The sequence below is a fragment of the Synchiropus splendidus genome, chromosome 9 (genome assembly GCF_027744825.2).
Source record: "Synchiropus splendidus isolate RoL2022-P1 chromosome 9, RoL_Sspl_1.0, whole genome shotgun sequence".
NCBI classification, from domain to species: Eukaryota; Metazoa; Chordata; class Actinopteri; order Syngnathiformes; family Callionymidae; genus Synchiropus; species Synchiropus splendidus.
In genome coordinates this window covers 13,931,073-13,954,408 of record NC_071342.1, presented here as the reverse complement: position 1 = coordinate 13,954,408, position 23,336 = coordinate 13,931,073, and the positions used below count along the sequence as shown (strand labels likewise).

Genomic DNA, 23,336 nt, shown 5'->3' with positions numbered 1-23,336 from the left:
GAGCAATCCATTTACATTACCTCCAGAGATTACCGTAATCCTGTCATAGCCCACCACACCTCATTATAGAGCCTTTCTCTGTATGTTTTATCTAAATATAGGATTTCTCAGCTCAGCCGATAAGATGCTGATCTACTCTCTCATCTACTCACATTGCAATGTACAGGTTTGAATTGAAGGACAACATCTATTTCAGCATTTATTATGATGCGGCTTATATAAATGCCACAATAGTGTGAAGAAATATAGACATTTCTACTCCCACGTTCACTTACCTTGTGGTTGTCACTCACCATCTGCAACGTAGAAATCAATGCCACATTGGTTGTCAGCTTTCTAGCATTTTTTTTTGTAAACTTGAAATAACAGCAGTTAGTCATAACTGTTCAAATGATACAGTAACTACAATGAAAATGAGTGCAATATGGAATGAGGAAAAAATTAAATGACCCATGCACGCATGAAGTAAAACCCAATTGAAAAATTATGAAAACGCGGCACGATATCCAAGCAGCACTTACGCTGGAGCTACACCTCGAGGCGATCCAGGAATGAGGTTAATAGTTGGTTTTAAATTGTCTCTATGTTGGAGCGCGATCCTGTGAGTCTGTCTCAGGGTGTCCAGCCATGGGCTGCTTCAAGGCAGCTTTGTTGCCGCCACCGTTTTTCTTTAGTCTTGTTTTGAAATTTGAACACCAAAATTCCAAGATCCTTCAACAGTGTGTTTATTCCATCGAATATAGAACACTTGTTCTATGTTGTTCACAGTGAAGATGTTGATGAAGCATTACGTTTGGCTCCATTCAGGCGGGCCATCTATTTGCTGCGAGGGTTTAAAGCTTCAGTGACAAAAATGTGAGTTTTGAGATGTTACTCTTTCTTTCCAATTGTGACATAAAAATCTAAAAAAAAACGTATCAGTATATTTGAAGAGACACATTTCAGTGATTAATTTTAGTAACTCTAACTATAATAAGAATATATATATATATATATATATATATATATATATATATATATATATATATATATATATATATATATATATGTGTATATATGTATATATATATATATATATATATATATATATATAAACAGGGTAGATTTGAAAGGTTCCCTATATGTTCGTACTAACTGCAGGTGTCATTTGGAGTTTCATGCGGAGGAGCAACTGAGAGCAACCGTCTGCAGAACACAGGACCAAGGACAGCATCAAAACAGAGTTAATATACCTGCGCTGTGGTATGAGAATGATAAAAACTAAACACACGAAATTAGAAGTCAACTTGATGTTACTCTTGACCGCCAATATTTATTTTATTTTATGTTTTTTAAGACAAGGGTTTGGTCCTTTTCCACTCTACTTTTCACCCTCCCTCCAAACATCCATCCCACCCCTCACGAATCCACGGAAAATGAAGCAGAACAGGCCAGTGGTGGGCACTGTAATGCTCGAGCAACAATTAAGAACATGGCGTGGATGCGCCATTGTGCTCAAGCTTTTGCACATTTCTTGGGCTTTAACAGTTTCTGTCCACAGCAGGGATGTGTTCCTGACTGTTTGCAGTTGTTATTAAGAGTATTTTAGGTAATTACTGTATTTACAATAAGCTGAACAGTTGTTGCACCACTCTGAAGTCCGCTGTTATATGTTGTGAAGTCACTATGTTTGGGTAAACAGCCGAGATCGACGCCATTGTTTCCTAAACGTTGCAGTCCAGCCAACGTAGTCCTACGTATCCACTCTGGCATCTGGATACATCACGGTGACTGAGAGAGTCGGACCCATGTCAGTGCGTCTTTCCTGACACAGTATTGAAGAGTTTATGAGGTTTCATGAAACAGTGTCCTTTTGTTCAGAGGCCACCAGATGGCACTGTCAGCAGTAAAATATTTGGACTAGGAAGATCACAATCTAGTGGCCTCTAAAAATGAGGACACTGTTTCATCAACCACGCAATACTGTTTCATGAGACCTCATCTACCCATTAGCTTGAGCTCAGCTGTCAGGGAAAGTTCAACGATATTTAATAAAAAAGAAAAAGGTACTCACTTGAAAATTTTAATAAATGATAAATGAAATGATAAAGAGTAATGTCTCTGTTCACTGTTCACCAAAAGCTCAAACTGTAAGAACTTACTTTGGGAACATGTTAGACACTCACACTTTTTATTTGCGAAAGGTTGAGAAAATAAATAATGGTAGGTTAAAATATTATTTTTCATTTTCCCTTCTCTGAACCCGCTCAGTGTAACTGCACTTGAATGCCCCAAACTGAGTGCTCATTGCAGCGAAGGGAGTATACATAGGGTAAACTGCGCAGACGGAAACTGAGAAGATTGAAACACAGAAGATTGAAGGAAAATATTTTCCTTCAATCTTCTGATCATAAAACACTTAAAAATGATGAGACGAGTTGTTATTTGTAGACTTGTTTGATTAAATTATATTTAGTTTTAATTCTTTTTTTAAGCAATACCGTTCTTAAGCCCTGTTCGGAAGTATCAAACATTTGTCTCATAGTGGACACATCTACAGGACACAATGATGCAGCGGTACCAATGAGAAGCAAAACAGTGAAGATTTGTAATCATTATTTATAGTTTATGGTCATTTTCCTCATACTCATTCCAAGTACAGTTCTCCGGAAAGCAGAATTGACTGACAGGATGACGGAACAAACACAGAACAGTTGAAATGGAGTCCTTTTGAGCCGCTTCTCTCCAGTTTTACATCAGCCACATTACACATCTGACAGTGGTGGTAGTCTTTGTTCACCTCCTCTCCTACTTTGGTCGTCACTCACGATGAGAAAGGCAGTTTTTAAAAAAAAAAAGAAATCCTCACACGTCCTCATGCCGAGCTGCGTACCGGTGCCGGTTTGTTTGGAATCAAGGTTAGGCTACGTCTGGTCTCATCTATATTGGGATGGCCCTTGTATGAAAACTAACACATGTAAAAACAGGGGACTCAAGTTTTCAGAAGTAAAGAAAAAATGCAGATGTGTTCATAAAATCTATGCCTAGCAACACTTAGTAACACATATGTCTTCTTTTTGTCCTTTTAGAGTTTTATTCCAAAACGTTTGAGGAGCAGGTATAGTTTGCATCTTTTATACAACAGGCTATAAAACACCACTTTTTCACAGTCCAGAAAACACATATAGATGTGGTCTTACTGTTTATAAACATATGTACTGTTATAAGATATTTCCGCGTGCATGGCTCCTGACACTCCAGTCATCCTCAGAATCTTCAGTAAACTCTGCTCTTCCAGTCCATGTGAAATTGAAGGCCTCCAGATTTCGTACTGGCACGTAGGACTCGCTCATCATCTCAATAATGTCTTCGATCAAAAATCATTGCACAAAAGCTGCTCTGTCCGCCAGCTGTGTTCGTCTTTTGCCTCCAGGGTGAGTGCTTTGGCTGGTTCCTTGGATTTCCATCGGGTTTTTCATAGTCTGTTCTCCTTTTATTTAACTTCATTGTAAATGTTTGGCATGTTGTTATCAATGCTCCGTCATTTTTTTTTTTTTTCTAGAAAAAAAAGGGTTTAACCGCACAGACACAGGCAACATAAATAAAACCATTGAGTTTTCAATGTTGATGTACGTTTGCATCTGTGCTCCGGTGTGTGCCAGGAACATACTCTCTCGCAGGACGGCTGTCCTGTGCGTTTGCTCATCTTCATAGGGGCTCATCCAACCGCCAGTCTCTCTTGTCCAGTCTCAAGAAAGTCCATTTTTCATTTGTAGCTTCTTTTTTTAAAAAAGGAAATGACTAAACAAGGTTTGTTATTATACTGTACACACAATTGTCCTGATTTGTCATTTAATAAAAAGTTCAAGTTGGTCCAGCGAAGACCGATACTTCGACAATCACACGTAATATTCCTTGTCCTTGTTCTTCTTCCCCTTGCTCGAGGTCTTTGCCGTGTTGACTGGTTTCTCTTTCACCACCGTGCCGTTCGACTGTGCTGAGTTGCTGATGTAGTTGCGGCTCTCATCCACATGGTAGGAGCCTTCGTCTCTGTTTCGATACTTGTACATGGCGTACAGCAGGATGAGGATACAAAGCGCGGCTGCGGCCACGATGCCCACCACCATTCCTGTGGTGCTGCTAGACTCCCGGAACACCTCGGAAGTTCCTGGGTGACCTTTGGGTCCAACTCCAGTAGGGTTTGCTGCAAAACAGAAGATACACACTACTTTTACAAAACGTCTGTCAGAGCGTATTTATGACACACAAGGGCCATAAATCATAAGACTGAATGGAGTGGACAGGACAATCGTTTCATACAAAGATGTCAACTCATTTCAATATGATGGACTGACCATGCAATCTATCCGTCCATTGATCCTTCCTTTGACCTGCTCACTTTCATCCAACCATCCACTCCCTGCTACTCCCCCATCCTTCAATCCCTCCCTCCCTTTTTTCCCTGCCTCTTATCAATTAATCCATCCATCCACCCATCGATCACTTCCTCGACCCACCCACCTTCATCCAACCATCTATCTCTTTGCTCCTCCTTCAGTCCTTCTATCCCTCCGACCTTTTCCTCTCTATTTTCTGCTCTCCCTCCATCCAAACATCCATCCCACCCAACAGAACTTTCCTCTTTCCTTCCTTCCTTTCAAACCACCCACCCAACTACCCCGCCATCGATCCATCCATCCATCCCTTCCCAACTTTCCTCCACCATACCCACATATCTACCTGGCATCATTGTAACCCTGCCACCTAACCACAGCTCCTTGCTTTTCCATCCATCCATCCATCCATCCATCCATCCATCCATTCATCCATCCATCCATCCATCAGGTTCCGAGTTAAAATGTGATTTGTGTTTAAGCAGCATCTCTATTACTCTGCAATAAACAATGAAAACTGTCTCGATATTCGAAGAGAAAGATGTGAAGTGGGATGTGTGTCGCTAATGTGATGGATTTCATGTCAACTCATGTCAGCTTGCGACAGTGCTCCACTCCCTCTTAGCATTGCTAAGGATATTAAGTAGTGGATCAATAGGTGCCTGTGTTCCACTTTGCCAAAGGCGACCCAAGCTGTCAATCACACCCATCTTACTTAATGAGTTACAAACACATTAGCTCCACTTATCCAAATCGATATCCTATTATATTTAACAAATGCCACACGGACAAAAAAAAAGTTATTTCCTCAACACATAAAATCCTCATGCTATAAATCAATGTTTGAGGAGTCAACTGATCTGCACTTGACAGAAGTGCTGGTAGCCTCACATCCCTTTTGATTTGACACGTCAACATTGAAGATTCACATTCACCTTTAACATGAAAGGACTTACTCTCATTCAGATACAACTCAAAGTGCAGGTGATGTTTCATATGTTCAGCCAGCAGACTTCCTAATTTTTCACTTGGGACAGCAAAGAGGCGGTGATGCTTTAGGTAGATGATGATGGATGATGATAACAGGGATTTGCTCAATTCGCCGGCAAATCAGACACAAAGACTCCTAGACAAATGACTCATAGATTTACAGTTTAAAGCTCACATGCCGTTACATTCCATTACATGGCTTGGAGCACAGTCGTGGATGAAAAGAGCACATGTCTGAACTGTGTAAAAGCAGGATGACAGGACCACACTGAATAATACTCAAGGATAATGTTTTTTTTTTGACTCAGCACGTTTACCCAAAGGCTGTCCCTGCTTCTATTTTGAAATGATGCCATTCAATGGAGCTGAAAACACGTCAGCCCCCTGATATTATTCAGTTCTCCTGGCACAGCTTGCTGGAAGCTTTTGTAGTAGTCATCACTTCTGCTAAAGCTGTCTGTGTTGAACTTGGGAAATACTCGGTACTAACATTTGGAAATGAAAGCCCTCTGTACTGGGTCGGGACAAAACAGATTCAAGAGGTTTGAAAAGAACTTGGCGTGACAATATACTTACGTCTTAGTTCAACACAGAAAAGTCATTTCTCTGGGTTTATTTTCTCTACATGTAGTGATGTTTGCTTTCAGTTAACGGGGAAAACTAGGGAAACATCCGATATACATTATAAAAGGGCACATTTGGATGCACCACAATGGAACCTGGCAGTGACAGCGGCTAATGCTAACCACTCGATCCATTATGTTGCTGTTGGTTGGTAAGTTGCTTACAATCTTCTTTAGCAACACCAAACATTTAACTTACTTTAATCATTTTATTAATTATTTTTGTGAAGTTCAGATGAAAGCATCCATCAAAAGGAACACCACCAAAGTTCGGTCATCTGTTCAGTTATTTCCCAAATGTTATTGATATACGCTCAGAATTTTTAGTTGTTTTGCTGGCGGGCAGACAAGACAGACCGAGTCCAACAGAGGGACAAATAAAGAATAAAACCCCACTTACTATTTAAGTAATGTTGTGGTTCACCCATAAATACATTTTTAATGCAGCCATACATAGAGCGACGCACGTGTTATATGTTGAGTTTACAATAATCCCCATCAAAATATCAAAGGGCAAATGTTTCCTGGGCTGAACGCTTGCGGGGGTCATGCTCATTGACATGCTTCCCACCATGTTTCGGCTGATCAGAAGCCCAAGGAAGCTTTCTATGCCAGCAGACATTCAAGGACAAGTGCAGGGAACCACCGGGGGATTGACTGTGACTGAACGTTGTAACAGATTAGCTCTGCCGCTGACAAGCCCACTTATCCTTGTAGACAGGTGTGAAGAATGCTCTCCCCTTTTGGGCAAAAAGTCAATGGCTGATGTTGCTCCAGTGAACCTGCTCTGGCAACATAGGTCAGATTCTTTCACGTTTGTTAGGTATCCTCTGTTTAGGGTCAAGAGTTTAGCCAGAGTTGAAATTGGCGACTAATAAAAATGCTTCAAATGGATGAGAGAGTATGTAGATCCACTGTCAATACTCAGGTCGACTGATACACAGAGTTTATGTACTATTTAAATGGGCTTATCAAGCAGACACTGTTAGTGCAAGTCATTCCATTTCAGCGTGTTAGTTACTGGTCGCCTGTACCCATTAGTGCAGGTGGAGTCACCCATTGAGCAAAGATTTGGGTCATCTGTTGTCCAAGTGCCTGACCATTCAAGAGAAGCCGAGTCAAACTGAAGGGTGCAATCGTGAATTACCTAACTTCACATTGCTAACACAATGCACAGCCAGTCCCAAGATGCACTGCCACAACCTCAAAGAGTCACATGACTGAAAGGTTTGAGCTGTCCATACTACTGATGGGTAGATGAGGTGTCATGAAGCAGTGTCCTGGCCACCAGAAGGCAATGTCCGCTGTATATTGTTTGGGCTTTTGAACAAAGAATTCAATGAAACCTCACATCACTCAACCGAAAGCTAGGACAGGTTTCATCAACCCTGCAATACTGTTTCATAATACCTCACCTACCCATCACCAGTGTAGCTTTAGAAAATTTTATACAAATTTCAAGCTCTGGCTGGCCACATGTTAAGACTTGGTGGGCTACCTTTGGCCCCCAAGCCGTATGTTGCATTTATGTTTGACCCATTTGTCGTAGAGGTCTCTACAGAATCCAGACGACAGAGACACACATGATATGCTGACTTCAGCCTATGACTTGAGTCAGTATTTGGGTTTGTATTTGAGCATTGTCAGTGATCTGAGAAAAGGGCCAGCACCGGAGGCTATTGTTCTAATAGAATCATTCTCAAAAGGGACCATCTCTCCTTGTCTCGAGCTAGATGGCCCATTTATTTGGTAATTGGTAGACCCGCTTCTGGCCTAAGTGCTTCAGGAAAAACACAGGGGATGTATCTCGGGGTTAAATCACATCCGTGTTGGAGCTACTGAGGTGTTACTGACCTTCGTGTGTGGAGTTGTCTTTTGATAGGTTGAGACTGGTGGAAAAGATAATAGCAGGGAACACCTGAGGAGTCGGTTAAGAGAAGTGCATCAAGCATTTCAGATGATGAACTCGCTGCTGAGTCTAGGTTTGGCTGTCACGCTCGGTGACGTATTGCAAGTAGATTAGTGTGATTCTGCATCCTTAGTTCACATAGCTGTCAGAGGCCTCATATAGAAGAGGATCAGACTCCAGACAGGTCAGTGTATCACATCCTGCCGAGCCAAAACACTTATTAAATCCCACGTCTCTCTTTCATTATCTCAGTGTCCTCAAGAAGTGATGCACGCCATCCTGTACTTGTGACATGCTGGCCGTCGGCCTGATGGCAGCGAGCGTGCGTGGCTCTCCAGTGGGTCTCCTCACGCGGATGCTGGAGGACCAACGGAGAACCAGGAGTGCAGGAAGTTAGGTCGGAGTGGAATTTAATGAAAAATGTGTTAAGCATCTTCTTCTTTTTTTTTTCTTTCTGACATATAAGAATAATATGACAACCCCTGTGGGGTGTTAGTGTTTGTACATTGATGTCAGTTGTTTTCTGACTGCGGAAATAAAGAAATAGATAAATAAAAAGAAGATTATTCTGACTATCCTATATAATAAGTAATATATAACGTATTCAAAAGTAATATTTGAAGGATTGAATTATATATATATATATATATATATATATATATATATATATATATATATATATATATATATATATATATATATATATATATATATATATATATATATATATATATATATATATATAATTCTGGTAATATTACTTTTGAAGGATTGAATTATTTTTTTGGACCAGATGCACATTTAGACTATCATTCTATACTATACAATACTAAACCTTTTCATGCATATATATATCTATATATATAGATATATACATAAATTGACATTTTTTTTCCGTTATTGCTTTCTATTATCGCAGATAATTGCCATGAATTTGCTGTAAGCTTTATTCTGGATATATATCAATGTATCGGTAATCTTATTTAAAGGCTCTTTTCCTTTTTCTATTTTACAAATTACTCTACAGTTTTATGTCTATGGTTCGACGCCCCCTCACAACAGTCCAGATATATGAGGAAAATGAATGCATGAGTCACCGATGAATGCAATGCAAATTGGCTTCTCCAAAATAAGGCAGACAGAGAAGAATAAAAACACACCATTTCTGCTCACTTGCGCCTCAAAATTATGACCACAAAGATGTCATGAATCATGCACGGGATCTGACATTGACACAATGTGCCCTGTGTGATCTACAAAAACTATTCAACACACAAAATGTTCTGCGAACATTCCAAGACGTGTGAAGTCTCATTGCATTCCCTCTCCAGAATTTCAGTCCGCAAGATTGAGAAGAGTGAATATTCAGATGTCGTAATGTGGTCACTAATTCCTTCACTTTCATCTTCAGTTTATTAAGGCCATTTATTTAGGTATTGTCGTTCATAGAAGAAGACAAAAGCATGCATGATAGAGGACGGGTGCGGCGACTATCAAGAGAGGTTACGGTGGAGGACTTGCTGTGGCAACCCCAAATATCACCGACTCTCACATTCGTGTCTGTCCTAGTCTCGAACTAGCCTTTCTATAGACACACTGGTGTTTAAATCAGTGCATCCAAAAAAGGCGCTCAGTAGGAGAAGGAAAAGTAATTGAAAATATAAATACAGTGGGATTAGCAAAGAGAGAGACTGACAGCCAGTGTGAAATCCTCTTTTGGCTCCAGACAGTATTTGAAAGTGATGTTGAGAGAAACTTGGCGCTTCAATTCCTCAATGGAGATGGGAAGTAAAAAAAAAACAGGTGCAGGAATTACTGGTCAATATTGTTGTGCTGAAGGAGTAAGAAACCAGTTCTAGAAGTTATTACTTTAGATTGGGGAACACATATTATTTACTATAAAGAAGGCAATTACTTATTTACAGTTATTACTGTGTAATTATGATGTAGTTGAGAGTCAACTTTCAGTGACTATTCGAAGGTAAAATCTAGTAGGTCTTAACAAGACATTAATCGATACTTTATTATTATTAATTGCCAGTTAATATACTGCCAATACACATGTGAATAAGTAGTTTATTAATGGTAATGTAATAAATGTTCCCAAATCTAAAGTGCAACCTACTGGTTGACTTTATTGTAAAAAGCCGAAGCCATACAGTCTTACAATTCACATCAAAGTATAAATAACTGTTTAGAATGTGGAACAAAAAAAATATCAAAACAATAATTGATGAAATTGTGACCATAAAATAAACAAATGAAAGCCTTGAAGAGATAACAGTGGATGTTTGAACTATGTGTGGAGTAAAATAAAATAAGTCAAAATAAATCATGGACAAAATTTCAGACAAAACCAATGCTGATCCATTGATTCTTTGTAATATTTTGCAGTGAAGACACATTTCAAATGAAACAGGACTGAACAAAGGATTTGTGTATGAAACATATATTGAAAGAGGCAACATGTTTTCAAACAGTAATTGTAAATTGTAGATTGTTCAGAAAAAATATAAATTAGAGCAGTTCTGCAAGAAAAAAGGAGTTGATATTTGTACACCGGCGTAGAATTAAATTGAAAATACTTTCAAATGCTGATGTATGGAAGCTCATCTCTGCCCAGAAATGGAGGTATAAAAGGGTCAAAATATCAGGGGAGAACAACGATGAAAAAAGTCACCTTTATTTTTCATCTGCAATGTTGAATTTGAAAATGTAAATGCAGAAACTCAACTTTAAATTCAATGTACATCAAGTGATGTCACTGCCTGCTTTGTGGACAGTACCCTGAAGAACTGCACTGCTACTGTTAGTGCTGTTTTCACATTACAGCAAAAAGAGTGAGAAAAAAGAAAAGACAGCCGAAAGTGCTGATAAAGTCTCAGTGTTTACCCGTGTCGCTGGCACGTGTTTGCTCATCTCTCTCTGGCTCTGTGTTGTGGGATCAGTGCCCATGATGTCCTGAGCCGGCCTCCATTTATAGATCAGATACGATGCAACATAATGGCGTGTGTATTACTGGTATTCACAGCTATGGGAAGGATTTAATGTAGCTTGATCTAATCTCGGTCTTCCCGGGTAATAAGCCTCTGCTAGTACCAATGGGGTTTCGAGGTGTCAGGGGAAAGAGGAATAAAGCCCAAAAATAAGCAAGTCAAGCCAGCTGGTGTCACTCAGTTACTGATAGAAGCAGCGGACGGATGAGAATCCATCATGTGAGATGATCTACAGCTGACCTTGGGCCGCAAAGCTAGACCCTTCTAGCATCATTATTTCCACCCTACGAGTGGGAGCAGTTCACCTTTCCGCAAACTTGGAAGAAACTTTTTGGTAAATTAATTTTCAACACTAAATCTAAGGCTGTCAAAATGATTTATCATTCGTGGCATTAAACGGAGGCTGCTGAGCTGTAATCTGAGAAAGTGGCTCCTTATCAATGGATCAGTGTGCGTGCAACACTGTGAGAGATGTGTTTGGCAGAGCAAATAAATGGTTCTGAATGCAGATATGTATCAGTGTAAGACATCTGCCACCCTGTGAGTCCGAATCTCTGGTGTCAAATACCCCTCGCCAGAGCGGAGGGGAGGCTTCGCTCTGGGACTCCCTGAGCATCTCACGCTCGCCGCTGATGTTTTGGCAGATGCCCTTGTCAAAGAAAACATCATAACGCAGTCTGCTCGTGTGAAGAAGAAGAAGAGCGAGCCGTCTCACGTGGATGAAAATCGGCAGCAGATGAAGACTAGAAGCACCTATTGTCAAGCTGCCCAAAGGGACTATCACCTTATTGAGCGGCCCGAATTAGAGGAAGAGAGAAACTGTGGCTAAAAGTGATACTGCTAATTCTGCTCAGCGAGAGGTGAGTTACAGGAAGTGAGAGCAGCCGGTAATCAGATAGTCGTTGCTGTTGGGTAGACATTAATTTGGAAGGGGTTCCATGACTATATGCAGATCAATGGCCCCCCTGGATGAAGAATCGATGCGATTGTTGCCAGTCTTGTGATAAGGCGTCTAACTACGACCGTACTCAGGGAGGGTGGGTTTGAAAGTTTGGGCTCTCAGTCATTTAGAACATCATGAATCCATCAAGAAGGAGGTGAGCTTTTACACTAATAAATAATAATAATAAAAACTTCTGTACATCTGTATTTCTCTGTATCAGGCTTCGGGAGCAGCAGACTGGATTACTGACACGTTCCCATGACAACCAAGAGGCTGCCCTGGCTGTGGGAATTATGACACAGTTTCATGAACCCTCATCAATCCATCACCACTCGACGCAGATATTGTCTGAATTTTGGTCACCGTATTTGTGTTGTTGTGCTACTGTGATTTGAACCACAGTATGACTATAGGGCTGGGGCCCATGGTTGGGCCGTGAGAGCCTCCTAGAGGCCACAAGATGCTTGGTTTTAATGCATTAGCCACGTATGGTGGCGGTAGTGTGTCACTGAATTGACTTGACAACTGCAAATCTATGATTGTTAACAACTTATGAAGAAGTTCTTGAAAAGAAAAAAATGATGATGAAGAAAGTGGCGCCCGGCCAACAGTAAAAAATTGTTCATGAAAGCACCTGTTGAAGCAGTTTTGAAAATGAATTGGAGCATTTTATGGCGATACTTTTTACTACTTTGGGGTTTAAATAAAATATATTATTTTTATTTTAGGATATTTAGATGTGGTTATTATATGTATTTTTATTCAGAATTTTATTCAGTTTTCCCAATTGTCTCAACAGTTTGCATCAAGTGTAATTTTTTTTACTTTTTTTGGCAATTTGATGAATATGACTTGCACCTGGTTCTGCAGGTGGTTGGACTTTTCCATGACAAATACATATATTGCGATGATCACAAGGTGTCATGTCATTTCACAAGGTTTCGGTTTGTTTACGTGTAACTAGATAAACATGGTTATTGATCACAAATGAAATCATGTAATGTAATGTATCAGTTCTATTGAATGGGCTCCGGACCCATTTGTCCGGGGAAAGGTGGGCCCAAGATCAAAAAGGTTAAGAACCCCTGAAGCATGAACGTGTCGCATCACCACATCCAGCCTTTCCTACTGCATTGTTGTCAGTGCTTCTGTGCGTGTTTTTCCTGAAATAGCAGTGCTTTTTTTTTTTTTTGGAAATGCCTGGGAAATAAATTGGGTTGGAAGAGATGTTTCCATGTGGGGTCAGTCATTCTAATCTCAGGTCATCAGATTTGCCTGCGTGAGAGAGCCACTCATTAAAAGAAAACCTGCGCCAGGCAGCAATTTGTCGACTCGCTTTTCAAACTTTATCATGTTAATTAAGTTCATGTAGTGCTGGGAAAAAGAAGATGCACAAAGCAGCATCCTTTTTCAGGAGCTAATAGAAAGTGCTCTTTGATGGCTTTCGTTCAAATAATATTTTAAGCTTATTACCGCGAGAATGCTGCATCGTGATGCTTAAATCCACAACGACAGACCATGGTCACTTGTATTGTCCCGACACGCTGACGTCACAGTTGGTTGAAGATTTCAAGTAAATTTCAGTCCCTTCTTTAACAGAATAAAAGTTGCGTCCACACACTTCTAGCTTCTAACTTTGTGGGAAACATGTTCCTCTTAATATCTTTAACCTGTTGAGTTATATTTTTAAATTCTACATCATCTCAGTGGGATTTGAAACTTCAAGTTCCGGCACATTCTTATTTTAGATGAGGCTCCCAGGTGTTCTTATGTATCGACAGTAATAATATATCAATAGACCTGCCACAGAAGCATTACAAAGACAGTTACGTGTTGATGCGGGATTGAAACCCCAAGTTTGATGTGTTTGGTATCGTGAAACGTTATTGCAGGGTTGATGAAACAGCCTCCTAATTTTCAAATGCCACAAGATGGCGCTCTTGGTTTCGAAGTGATGTGAGGTTTCATTGAACAAATCCGAAACAGCGCCATCTGGTGGCCCCTGAAAATCAGGAGACTGTTTCATAAAACCTCATCTACCCATCAATAGTTTGGCGCCATCTGTGAATGTTTTTCACTTAAAAACTGTTGTTTTTGACTATTACTTATTCCATATTTTTCTGCAACGTCAATGACTTACACATGAGCTGGAAACTCATCTAACTTTACCAGCAATAAAGCTTTTCCAAGTCTGAATCTGATCTGCTGCTCAAAATACACCTTCCCTTTTAGTCATGAATTGACTGAGATGTGGCGGAAAATTGTGCACTGGCAGAGGAAACAAGTCACAAAGCAGCCTTTAATGGCTTTTTTTCTCTGCAGAAGTAAGACTTTGCCGTCACAGAAGCAGCTCTGTGAGGACTTGATCACAGCACTTCTTTGACCTAAATGCTAACGTGAGCATGCAAACATTCTCAGAGTCACACACATCGCATGCTGATGAAGGGGAAGCGAATGTATCATGGCTGCCAGAGTGGTCGGACATGTAAACATGCCAACACTTATTGCATTGGAATTCAACTTCTACAAGACACACACGTAAGATCATTAGTTTATTCTTGGAATCTTCCTTTATTTATGGAACGCCTATTTTGCTCATTGATTACTACACTATTCCATCACTGACAGCGACACGATTCCAACAGAACATGAGAACCAGTACACATTAAACAAACTTGTGCTGGCATGTGTCCACCCAAGCAAGAGTTGCATAAGCTTTGAGGTATTTTATCTTTGAATTTTTGTGAAAAAATAAAAAATAAATACAATTATAATGAATATAACACATTTCATGTTCACTGACTTAAGTATGGGATAAAATGTTGAGTTCACACAATACAAAAATAAAGAAAAACACTAGTATGCAAATAATAATAATAATAATAATAATAATAATAATAATAATAATAATAATAATAATAATAATAATATATAATATATATATGTGCCTGCCTTTTTATTCTTGGAGGCTAGATTTAGCATCACAGTGTTTTATCGCTGACATTAATCTCTTTCACCACTGGCCGACTCACAACACAAGACACTATATTTCTCCTTCTTCTGTCAGTGTGCTTTAAATCACTGAAGAGTTTGGTTTTAAACTGCAGCTCTTGTGGGCCATGTGAAATCATCTGATGGCCCAAATTTGGCCCCAGTGCCTCGAGTTTGACACAAGGGGCACGGATGACTAAACTCTCTAGATCTCACTAAAAAAACACTTTCACTTTCATTTATTTATTTATTTTCTCATTTTAACTTGGAAAGTGTTGCTACACTGCCGAACACCCTCCAGAGTCCCATGACCACCCACATGACCGCTGAACAAACCTAAGCATTTTCAGCGGTCTGACTGGGGGTCAACATGGTAACAGCGGCAGAACATCTTGGACGTGAAACTAAAGCTACATAAACTCTAACTACGCCTGAGTGGATGCTAAACTATTTAAAATATGAACTTTATTCAGCTGCTGGCACTGGAGCAAAAGTCAGAGTCACAGGTCAGATTCCCTGCCTGAGCTATTTGTCTTCCATATTGGTAATTGTGTAGTAAAAAAAATCACCCGAAGCCTGGGGCCTTGCTATTATATAATGACCAAGTGGAGGGAAAAAAAAAATCCTATTTTTCAGCTATTAGCTGCATTGTCTAGTTGGCACAGTTACATAAGAATATTGCAATTATATCTTTGGACAGTTTGTACATTTTATTATAGTAGGATTCATTTCAGCCGTGGAACCAGTGAAAACAATCTCCGTTTCAAAATGGAGCCCTTCCAAAAGGATTGAGCGGCCAGGCTCCAGGCAGCTATATCTTGCTTTCCAGAATAAGTGCTATAACAGAAACCCAATCAGCTCCTTCAATGCTGTGTGTTACCTTGGTGAGGAGGTGCTAGTGACACACAGAGAAGAGAATAAAAAAAGAGATGACTAACCTAACCCACCTGAGCTCGGCTCACAGGGATCAATGTCTTCATCATCACTCGGACACTCCGCCGATGCCACAAGCAAGTCGTCCGTCGTCTGGAAAAAGAGAGAGGGACTGAGTCGAGTGGTGAGGGCACAGGACACTTTGCTGCTTCAATGGCTGCTGTGGAGGAGCAATTGTGATGTTTCTGCTGGCTTAGATGAAGAATAGCGAGGGAGATGAGATTCCAGGGAGCAACTATCTTTGGCTGCTAGACACAATCTGTCCGACATGGTTCTTCATTCGTTCTGTGCCGAGAAACCTTCCTTTAATTGTTAATTTGTTCGTATGTTGGATTAAGTGTATGCAGTATATGGATAAGACAGAAATACATAAATATACAGTTTATTTTACATGATTGGTGAAGCAGAAAAAACAGTTCAGTCGATTATTACCATGGTGATTGTGAAATATAAACAACTGAAATTAAGTTTCTAAATAACACATATTCCCAACTCATTTTTAAAACATATTAACATTTAAAACAGTTATAACATATGTATTGTTATAAATAAAATACGCAGGAGTGTATCAAACATTTATGTTATAACATATTTATAGACTGCAAATCATAGTTGTCCCACATACAGTACACAGAAATACAATACATTTTTTATTTAATGGTAAAATAATCATTGCTAATTTTTCTAGCCCAGTTATTTATGTTTTAAGCTTGTATATATATATCTATATCTATATATATATCTATATATATATATATCTATATATATATCTATCTATATATATATCTATATATATATATCTATATATATATATATCTATATATATATATATATATATATATATATATATATCTATATATATATATATATATATATATATATATATATATATATATATATATATATATATATATATATCTATATATATATATATATATATCTATATATATATATATATATATAGATATATAGATATATATATATATATATACCAATTGATTGAACTACTGATATTCACGTTATATTATATATACTACATAATAACTTCATATTATTATTATCAGATTGATTCTTCAAAAAACAAGTGAAAAAGATGATATTATACGACTGATATTTACAGTAACTGTTGAATGCTTAGTTGAATAAGATGTTCAAACGCGGCCCAAATCTAATCTTCAACGTAGCAGGCACACATGACACTGCAGGAAAACGTGAAAGGGCAAACAAAAGAGTAGAAAAAGCGTATAGTGTAAAACACTACACCTTGTTTGAGAGTGTTGCTTGAGGCCATTGGAGCAGCTCTCCTCTCTGTTAAAGGTCGCCTCTGTTAAGCATGGCAAACTCTGCCAGGCTGGGTGGTGTTATGGAGCTCTATTTAGTAGGAATGGCTGTTGCAATACACTTGAGCTACGCTTCACTGCTTATCCATTGCTACTAATAGCTGAAGTCACCTTTTACTTCGCATCATGGTGAAGAGAACAAGAATGGGGAGTCTGAATGATGATGTTTATTAATGTACCTCTTTTCCTGTCGAGTTCGGAGTGCATTTCAAAATAACTCAGCTGGATCGGTATTGATTCAAAAGATCGCGCTGTCATCTGGTTTGACATTCTTGGGCCGGGTGTAATGTGATTTTTGTGGCAGCAACGTATTATCTCCCCTCTGTAACAGACAAATGTCTTCTTTGCATAACAGACTTGGACATGATAGATCAGACCCATTACGGGAGGAGTACAGGAGGGCTTTTTGCGGTGCATCTGTGTCGGCACAAGCCGGGGGAAACCTTCCAAATGTAAATTTCATTTGCTGCGCATGAAGCTGATATACAGTGTCGTCCATCCAGATGGCAAAACTGCCGGATGTCGGTGTGCCACATTCATCACTTCAGCCTCGTGATTTTCTATTCTTTCCCTTGTTTTTTTTTTTTGGTTTTTTTAGTCCTGGCGGGAGATTTTGACACTCACTAGGAGAGGACAGGAAGAGGAAAATCAATACTTCCCCTTCACACTTGTTCCCACCTTCGCACTCTCATTTACTCCCTCTCCTTTCATGCTCAGACCCTTTCTTTTCCAACTCTGTTTACGCTTCATTCTGGCTGCTTTTTGATGATTTAAATCAATGAATCTCTTCAGTGTTCAATGTTTGAGTTTAAATAAAAAATGTATATATGTAATATATATTTGTAATATATCCGTAATAATATATATATATATATATATTTTTTCCTTTTTTTTTTTTTATTACTACTACTAGCATTGCATTATATGATAACAACCAAGGATACAATTTCAGTCAGGATCACATTTGAATTTGGATGATCTGCACACCTGTGTTTTGACTGTGCTGCAGACAGTGCAGAGAACATTGCAAAAGGAGTCATAGCACAACAATATAATGATTCATAAATTACCCCAGGTATCTTTTTAATGGTGCTATTCTCACAACAGTGTTTATCTTTGTTGAAATTAGAGAGCATTACTGATTCTTCAACCGCAGGCTTACTGGGAATATTCATGCAAAAGACCCCTGTATACAATAATTGTATTACACGGGAAAAGGTATTGTTTCAAAGAGGCCCTTTGCAAACCGTGTTTGTTTTAAACTGAGGTGCCCTGAGAGACGTTTTGTAGCAACAGAAAACACACGTCATACGAGTGTTTTACCAGCACCACGGAAATAATGAGCCACTTTTCTCTCTTATCTATCTGTGATCGTATCAAACTACGGCCTGGACCTATACTTTAATGCATTCACGGGTGTGCCGGAGATATAAGCCTCTGGATCCCAACTCAGATGAATCCATGTGGTGGTGGGCATCGCTCTGCCATGCAGGATTAGTGTGTAGGTCAACACTGTGATGCGGTCATGACCTGGGTGAAATCCAATACCATTATAGTTTCAGGGTCCTCATCCAATGCTTGGTTTCTTTTTCGTCCGTGACAATGAAGGGTTCGGCATGTGAGGGGCTTACCATTCAATTTAGCCACAGTGATGAAAACTGACAGGTGGCTTATCTCGAGCGCCGGCAAAGGACACTGAAATGTTTTTCAAAACATTCCTGCAATTGGTTTCTGGAAAATAAGCCGGAATATTGATCCTCGGCACTATAACCACTAATTATTATATCTACCGTAGCTATCGTATACATATATGGCTGCTACAGAGAAATCCAACTGCACAAGAATCCAAATTCAGAAGCTGGACAAAATGCTGCCTCCGTCATTACTGGCTTGTTCTCCCATTTTCCCTTATACCTGCAGCCATTTCTTAGAAGTTTCTGGATTCTTTAATGAATCTCTGTCAGCTAGAAAACAACCTGAATGACTGAGCTTGATCATACATTGAATGTTGTCAAGTGAACTTGTTTGTCCATTGGTGACAGAGATGTCAGTTTTCTGCATTGCATGTTGACATACTCGGCTTTTCAGTAAACAGTGGTGACCTTTGAATGGGCTTCCAGCACGGTTGTGCGTCAAGCCGTGTGAGAGGGCTATCTACAACAGATCGCAAGGTTTATCTACGAAGACTCACACTGACGGTGGAAAAGGATCCTAGACCCAGTCAGTGGAAGATATCGGCAATTGTCTGTATATACAGTGGTAGTCCACGGTTAGAATACTGGTTCTGACAACGCAACAACCAGACATATTTTGTTTTTTTAAGTAAAAAAAAAAACTTCTGGTTTTTTTCTATGTAGATGAAGCTTTGGGTGCATTCCAGTTGTGTTTGGACAACTTGGAAATTTGGAAAAGGCATCCCGGAATGTTCAACGCTGTGTAGACTTCGCTCTCTCAAACTCGCTGAACTCAGCTGTGATCTAATTCCCAGCTCCAACTTCCTAGTTCGGAGGTAAATGGAATGCCGCACAAGATCCACTCCCATTGCCAAATGCCACTTACACATTTTTTGTGTATGTGCATTGTGAGTGGGCCAGTCTGGGAGAATTGAGATGATGTATCATGAAACATTATCGTAGGGTTAATAAAACTGTGTCATAATTTTCAGAAGCCAGTACATGGCGCTATTACTTTAGAAACAGTAAGAAGTTTCATTAAATTAAACAGTGCCATCTGGTGGCCTCTGAAAATCTGGACACTGTTTCATGAAACCTCATCAACCCATCACTTGGTGCAGTAAAAGGTTTTCTCTCACGCAGCATTTACTGTTAAGTTGAAAAAATAAAAAAGATGATCAAAAGCTCTTGTTTGTATTTTATGTTTGATGCCACAATTTCCGCACCGAGAGTCAAGATCATGGTCACAAGGTGCTAAGTATGTACCAAGATCAGAACCTTAAATAGAACCACCCCACGTCTTGACCAATACCCCACAGTTATTTTTGTAATGAAGTGTGCAGACTGGTGAAGCGCCAGCTGTGTTAGGAAATGCAGCAAGAGGGGGAACATTTGAGTCGCGTCAACAAGCCAAGCGCAAAGGTTGATTTCCACGTCACGCAGGGACGAGAAATACAACCATTGATGTGTGTGACGCCTTAGTGTTGAGGATGGTTGGATTAGGCAGTATGGATTTAGCCTCCGAGCCTTGTTCCGCAAAAAGGATCGCAGCCATAAATGGCATTGAACACTTGGAAGTTTTCCGTTCATGCTCCCTAATATGACACTCATCTTTTCTTTTTGTTGCTTTATCAACCGTCCACTACAACCAGTGCAGTTCTACCACAGATGCTGCTCAATATCATCTTCTATTAAATACAAAATCAGTTTCAGAGTCACAATCCGAGCCTCTCCCTTTATTAAGGAATACCGATGAGCCTGCTGGAGCTGATAGATTGCTGGTTTGGGATTACATTGAGACCCGCTTAATTAAAGTTGTGATAAAAGAAAAGTTTGCTTTCAGACTTCCACTCTTCCAGGGAAAGGTTGAATTGGGTGTAACTGAGGCCGAAAAGAATAGCACACAAGATGTACCTGTGCTTGGTTTGATGAAGGCATTTTCTAATTTTTTTTTTTTTTTTTCAAACCGCTTTAAGCTCAGGCTCGGGGCTCACAAGGCATCATTAATCTACTAGTAAACTGCTGAAACCATGGTGAACCTACAGCACAGCTCATTTATCTTCTCCTGCTCAGGGCAGCAGAGAGCACACTGATGAGACAGACTGAAAAAAGCCTGGATACTTGATACAAAAATAGAATGAGAAAAATGTCCTTTTAAACCCAGTTTTATATCGAAATGCATTGTTTGAGTTTCACCTTTTTAAGCCATTTTTGTTTGTTTTGTTTAAGCGTCCGGACTGGTATCCACGGTAACCTTGAATTAAAAACGAATTGAGCCGTCCAAGACGAAAATCTGACTCAGCCAAAGGAAAAGTGATGCTTCCTTTAGCACTGTCATGGTGGTTTTCGATCTCTAAGGATTTATAATAGTCCTCTCTAATGAGATACCTTGGCTGTGCGCTAGCCTGTGGAATGCTTCCTGACGCTCCGTCAGCACTTTTAATAACAACTGGACGTCATTTATTACCGGAGCTAAACGCCTCGCAGACCTAAGACGCCATGCTCCCATCACTGTTCTTCTCCTTTTCGCTCTTTCTAAGCTGGTGCGGGGGAGCGGGGCGGGGGGGAGGCTGCTGTTCTCTGCTGTCCCGTTGCTCAAGAGCAAGAGACACCTTCCCTGTGATAACCTGTCGGCATGTCTCCACGGAGAGCCGTGGGTTTTCACGTTGTTTTCTCACAGGTCTAATTTGATGAATGCTCTTTGGCACACACGCTTGTTTCTTTGGAGACAGGCTGAAAGTCGGAAGGACACAGAAGGCATCTGAAGGGTTTATCCGAAAAAGCCTCGGCTGTCCTGATAATGTATTCCTCTGAGGTTCGCGTTTGCGTCCATGTTTTCCTGTTTTTCCCAGCTGAGGCCTGTTTTTGTTCATTTCAAGGTCTTGTTTTGCAGAGATGGCTTTTTTTTTTTGATGATTGGTAACGACAGACTCAACCTTCAGAGGTAGAAAAACACCTCTGATCTTCAGAAGAGTCCAATTTGACTGTTTAAATACAGCCTTCCTCATCAAGAATGATGCTGGTTGTATGTGGCGTTTCGATGTGAAAAATATTGCTTGATCTGCTAACAACCATTACTTTAAAGCATAATTGTTTTTATTACATTCCAAATATCCTCCACACGTCTTTACCCCATTGCTATTCATGTGCCTGTTAGCTCAAGTATAGCTGCAGCAATGTTAAATATTTTACAGTGTGACGCACTGATGGACATGCATACACATCATATCGGTTGTATTGTCTCTGTGATGTTCTGCTTCTATATACATCCACTGGAAAGGCAAGTTTGAGTGGGAAAACCAATAGACAATGGGTAAGAGTGGCCTTTATTTGCCCAAAAAGCTGTGAACTATCCCAGAAATACACATGCACTCATATAACAGTTATTATGGCAGAGCCCAGCACTTTAGAAGTGAACATACATCAGGAGTAATATGGGCTTCTGTGAACAATAACTCAAATAAAAAGCGCTAAATGATGCCAGCAGCTTTACAATAGTATGTGACATGTAGAGTGATGATATAGATTTGCTAAACCCGCAGCAGTGGCGATTTTTCTATTTATCCTTATCTATCTATCTATCTATCTATCTATCTATCTATCTATCTATCTATCTATCTGTCTGTCTGTCTGTCTGTCTGTCTGTCTGTCTGTCTGTCTGTCTATCATCCATCCATCCATCCGTCCGTCCGTCTGTCTGTCTATCTATCTATCTATCTATCTATCTATCTATCTATCTATCTATCTGTCTGTCTGTCTGTCTGTCTGTCTGTCTGTCTGTCTGTCTGTCTGTCTGTCAGTATGTCTGTCTATCTATCTGTCATCCATCTATCATCATCTATCATTTATCTATCTATCTATCTATCTATCTATCTATCTATCTATCTATCTATCTATCTATCTATCTATCTATCTATCTATCTATCTATCTATCTGTGATATAAATGAATTGTTTTTGCATGTTCTCATTGACTGTTACACAGTCAAAACCCATTCATATTGAATATGGAATATATAACAAAAAGGCTTATTATTTGACAGTTCAATAGCCACAAAACCAAGCTCAACAAAGATAACATCTCTTGACTCTGTAGTGATAAAAGGCTTCAGATTAAAAGGCCAGATAAGATGATAGACAGCGATGTCTCAACCTTTATGTATTGGTAAACATTGGCGCGTGTAATTTCCTCTGCGTGCTGAGCCCTAAAGCGTTCACTGACATCTCCTGGAAACGGCGCCTGATGACATCCAAGTGTCTGACTTAGCACCCCTGGAACTAGGTCGACATTGATGAATAATTTAGTCCCAGATGCTCAATAGATTCCTGACTGAATAATGAAGGCATGCTGGTCTCTAAGACTGGTAGTTCAGATCAATGTAGTGGCTGGTGGCCGCCCACACTCCTCATACTGCTGCTCTGCCAAGCTGTCAACATCATGGACTCAGCGTGGCTGCATGACAATGGAACAGCATTACAGCCGTTGCAGCTCAGCTGCAGCCTGACGTTCATAAATGTGTACATCTGTATGGGTGTGCCAGCGTGTTCACATCTCAATTCAGAGAGC

General features: G+C 39.8%; 1 protein-coding gene across 35 annotated transcripts in view; it reads right to left on the bottom strand.

Annotated features, from left to right (window-relative positions):
- Positions 1-2,575: 2,575 nt before the first annotated feature.
- LOC128764562 (neurexin-1a-like) overlaps positions 2,576-23,336 on the bottom strand; it is a 223,358-nt gene continuing 202,597 nt past the window's right edge. For 23 of the 35 annotated variants that reach the window (XM_053874382.1, XM_053874389.1, XM_053874394.1 and 20 more), the window contains 2 exons: positions 15,764-15,851; positions 2,576-4,183 (listed from right to left, as the gene is read on the bottom strand). In XM_053874382.1, the coding sequence (XP_053730357.1) occupies positions 3,879-4,183; positions 15,764-15,851 (393 nt within the window). In that variant the 3' untranslated portion in view covers positions 2,576-3,878. The remainder of the gene's footprint in view (positions 4,184-15,763; positions 15,852-23,336) is intronic. The other 12 variants (XM_053874390.1, XM_053874396.1, XM_053874383.1 and 9 more) reach the window with 1 other exon arrangement.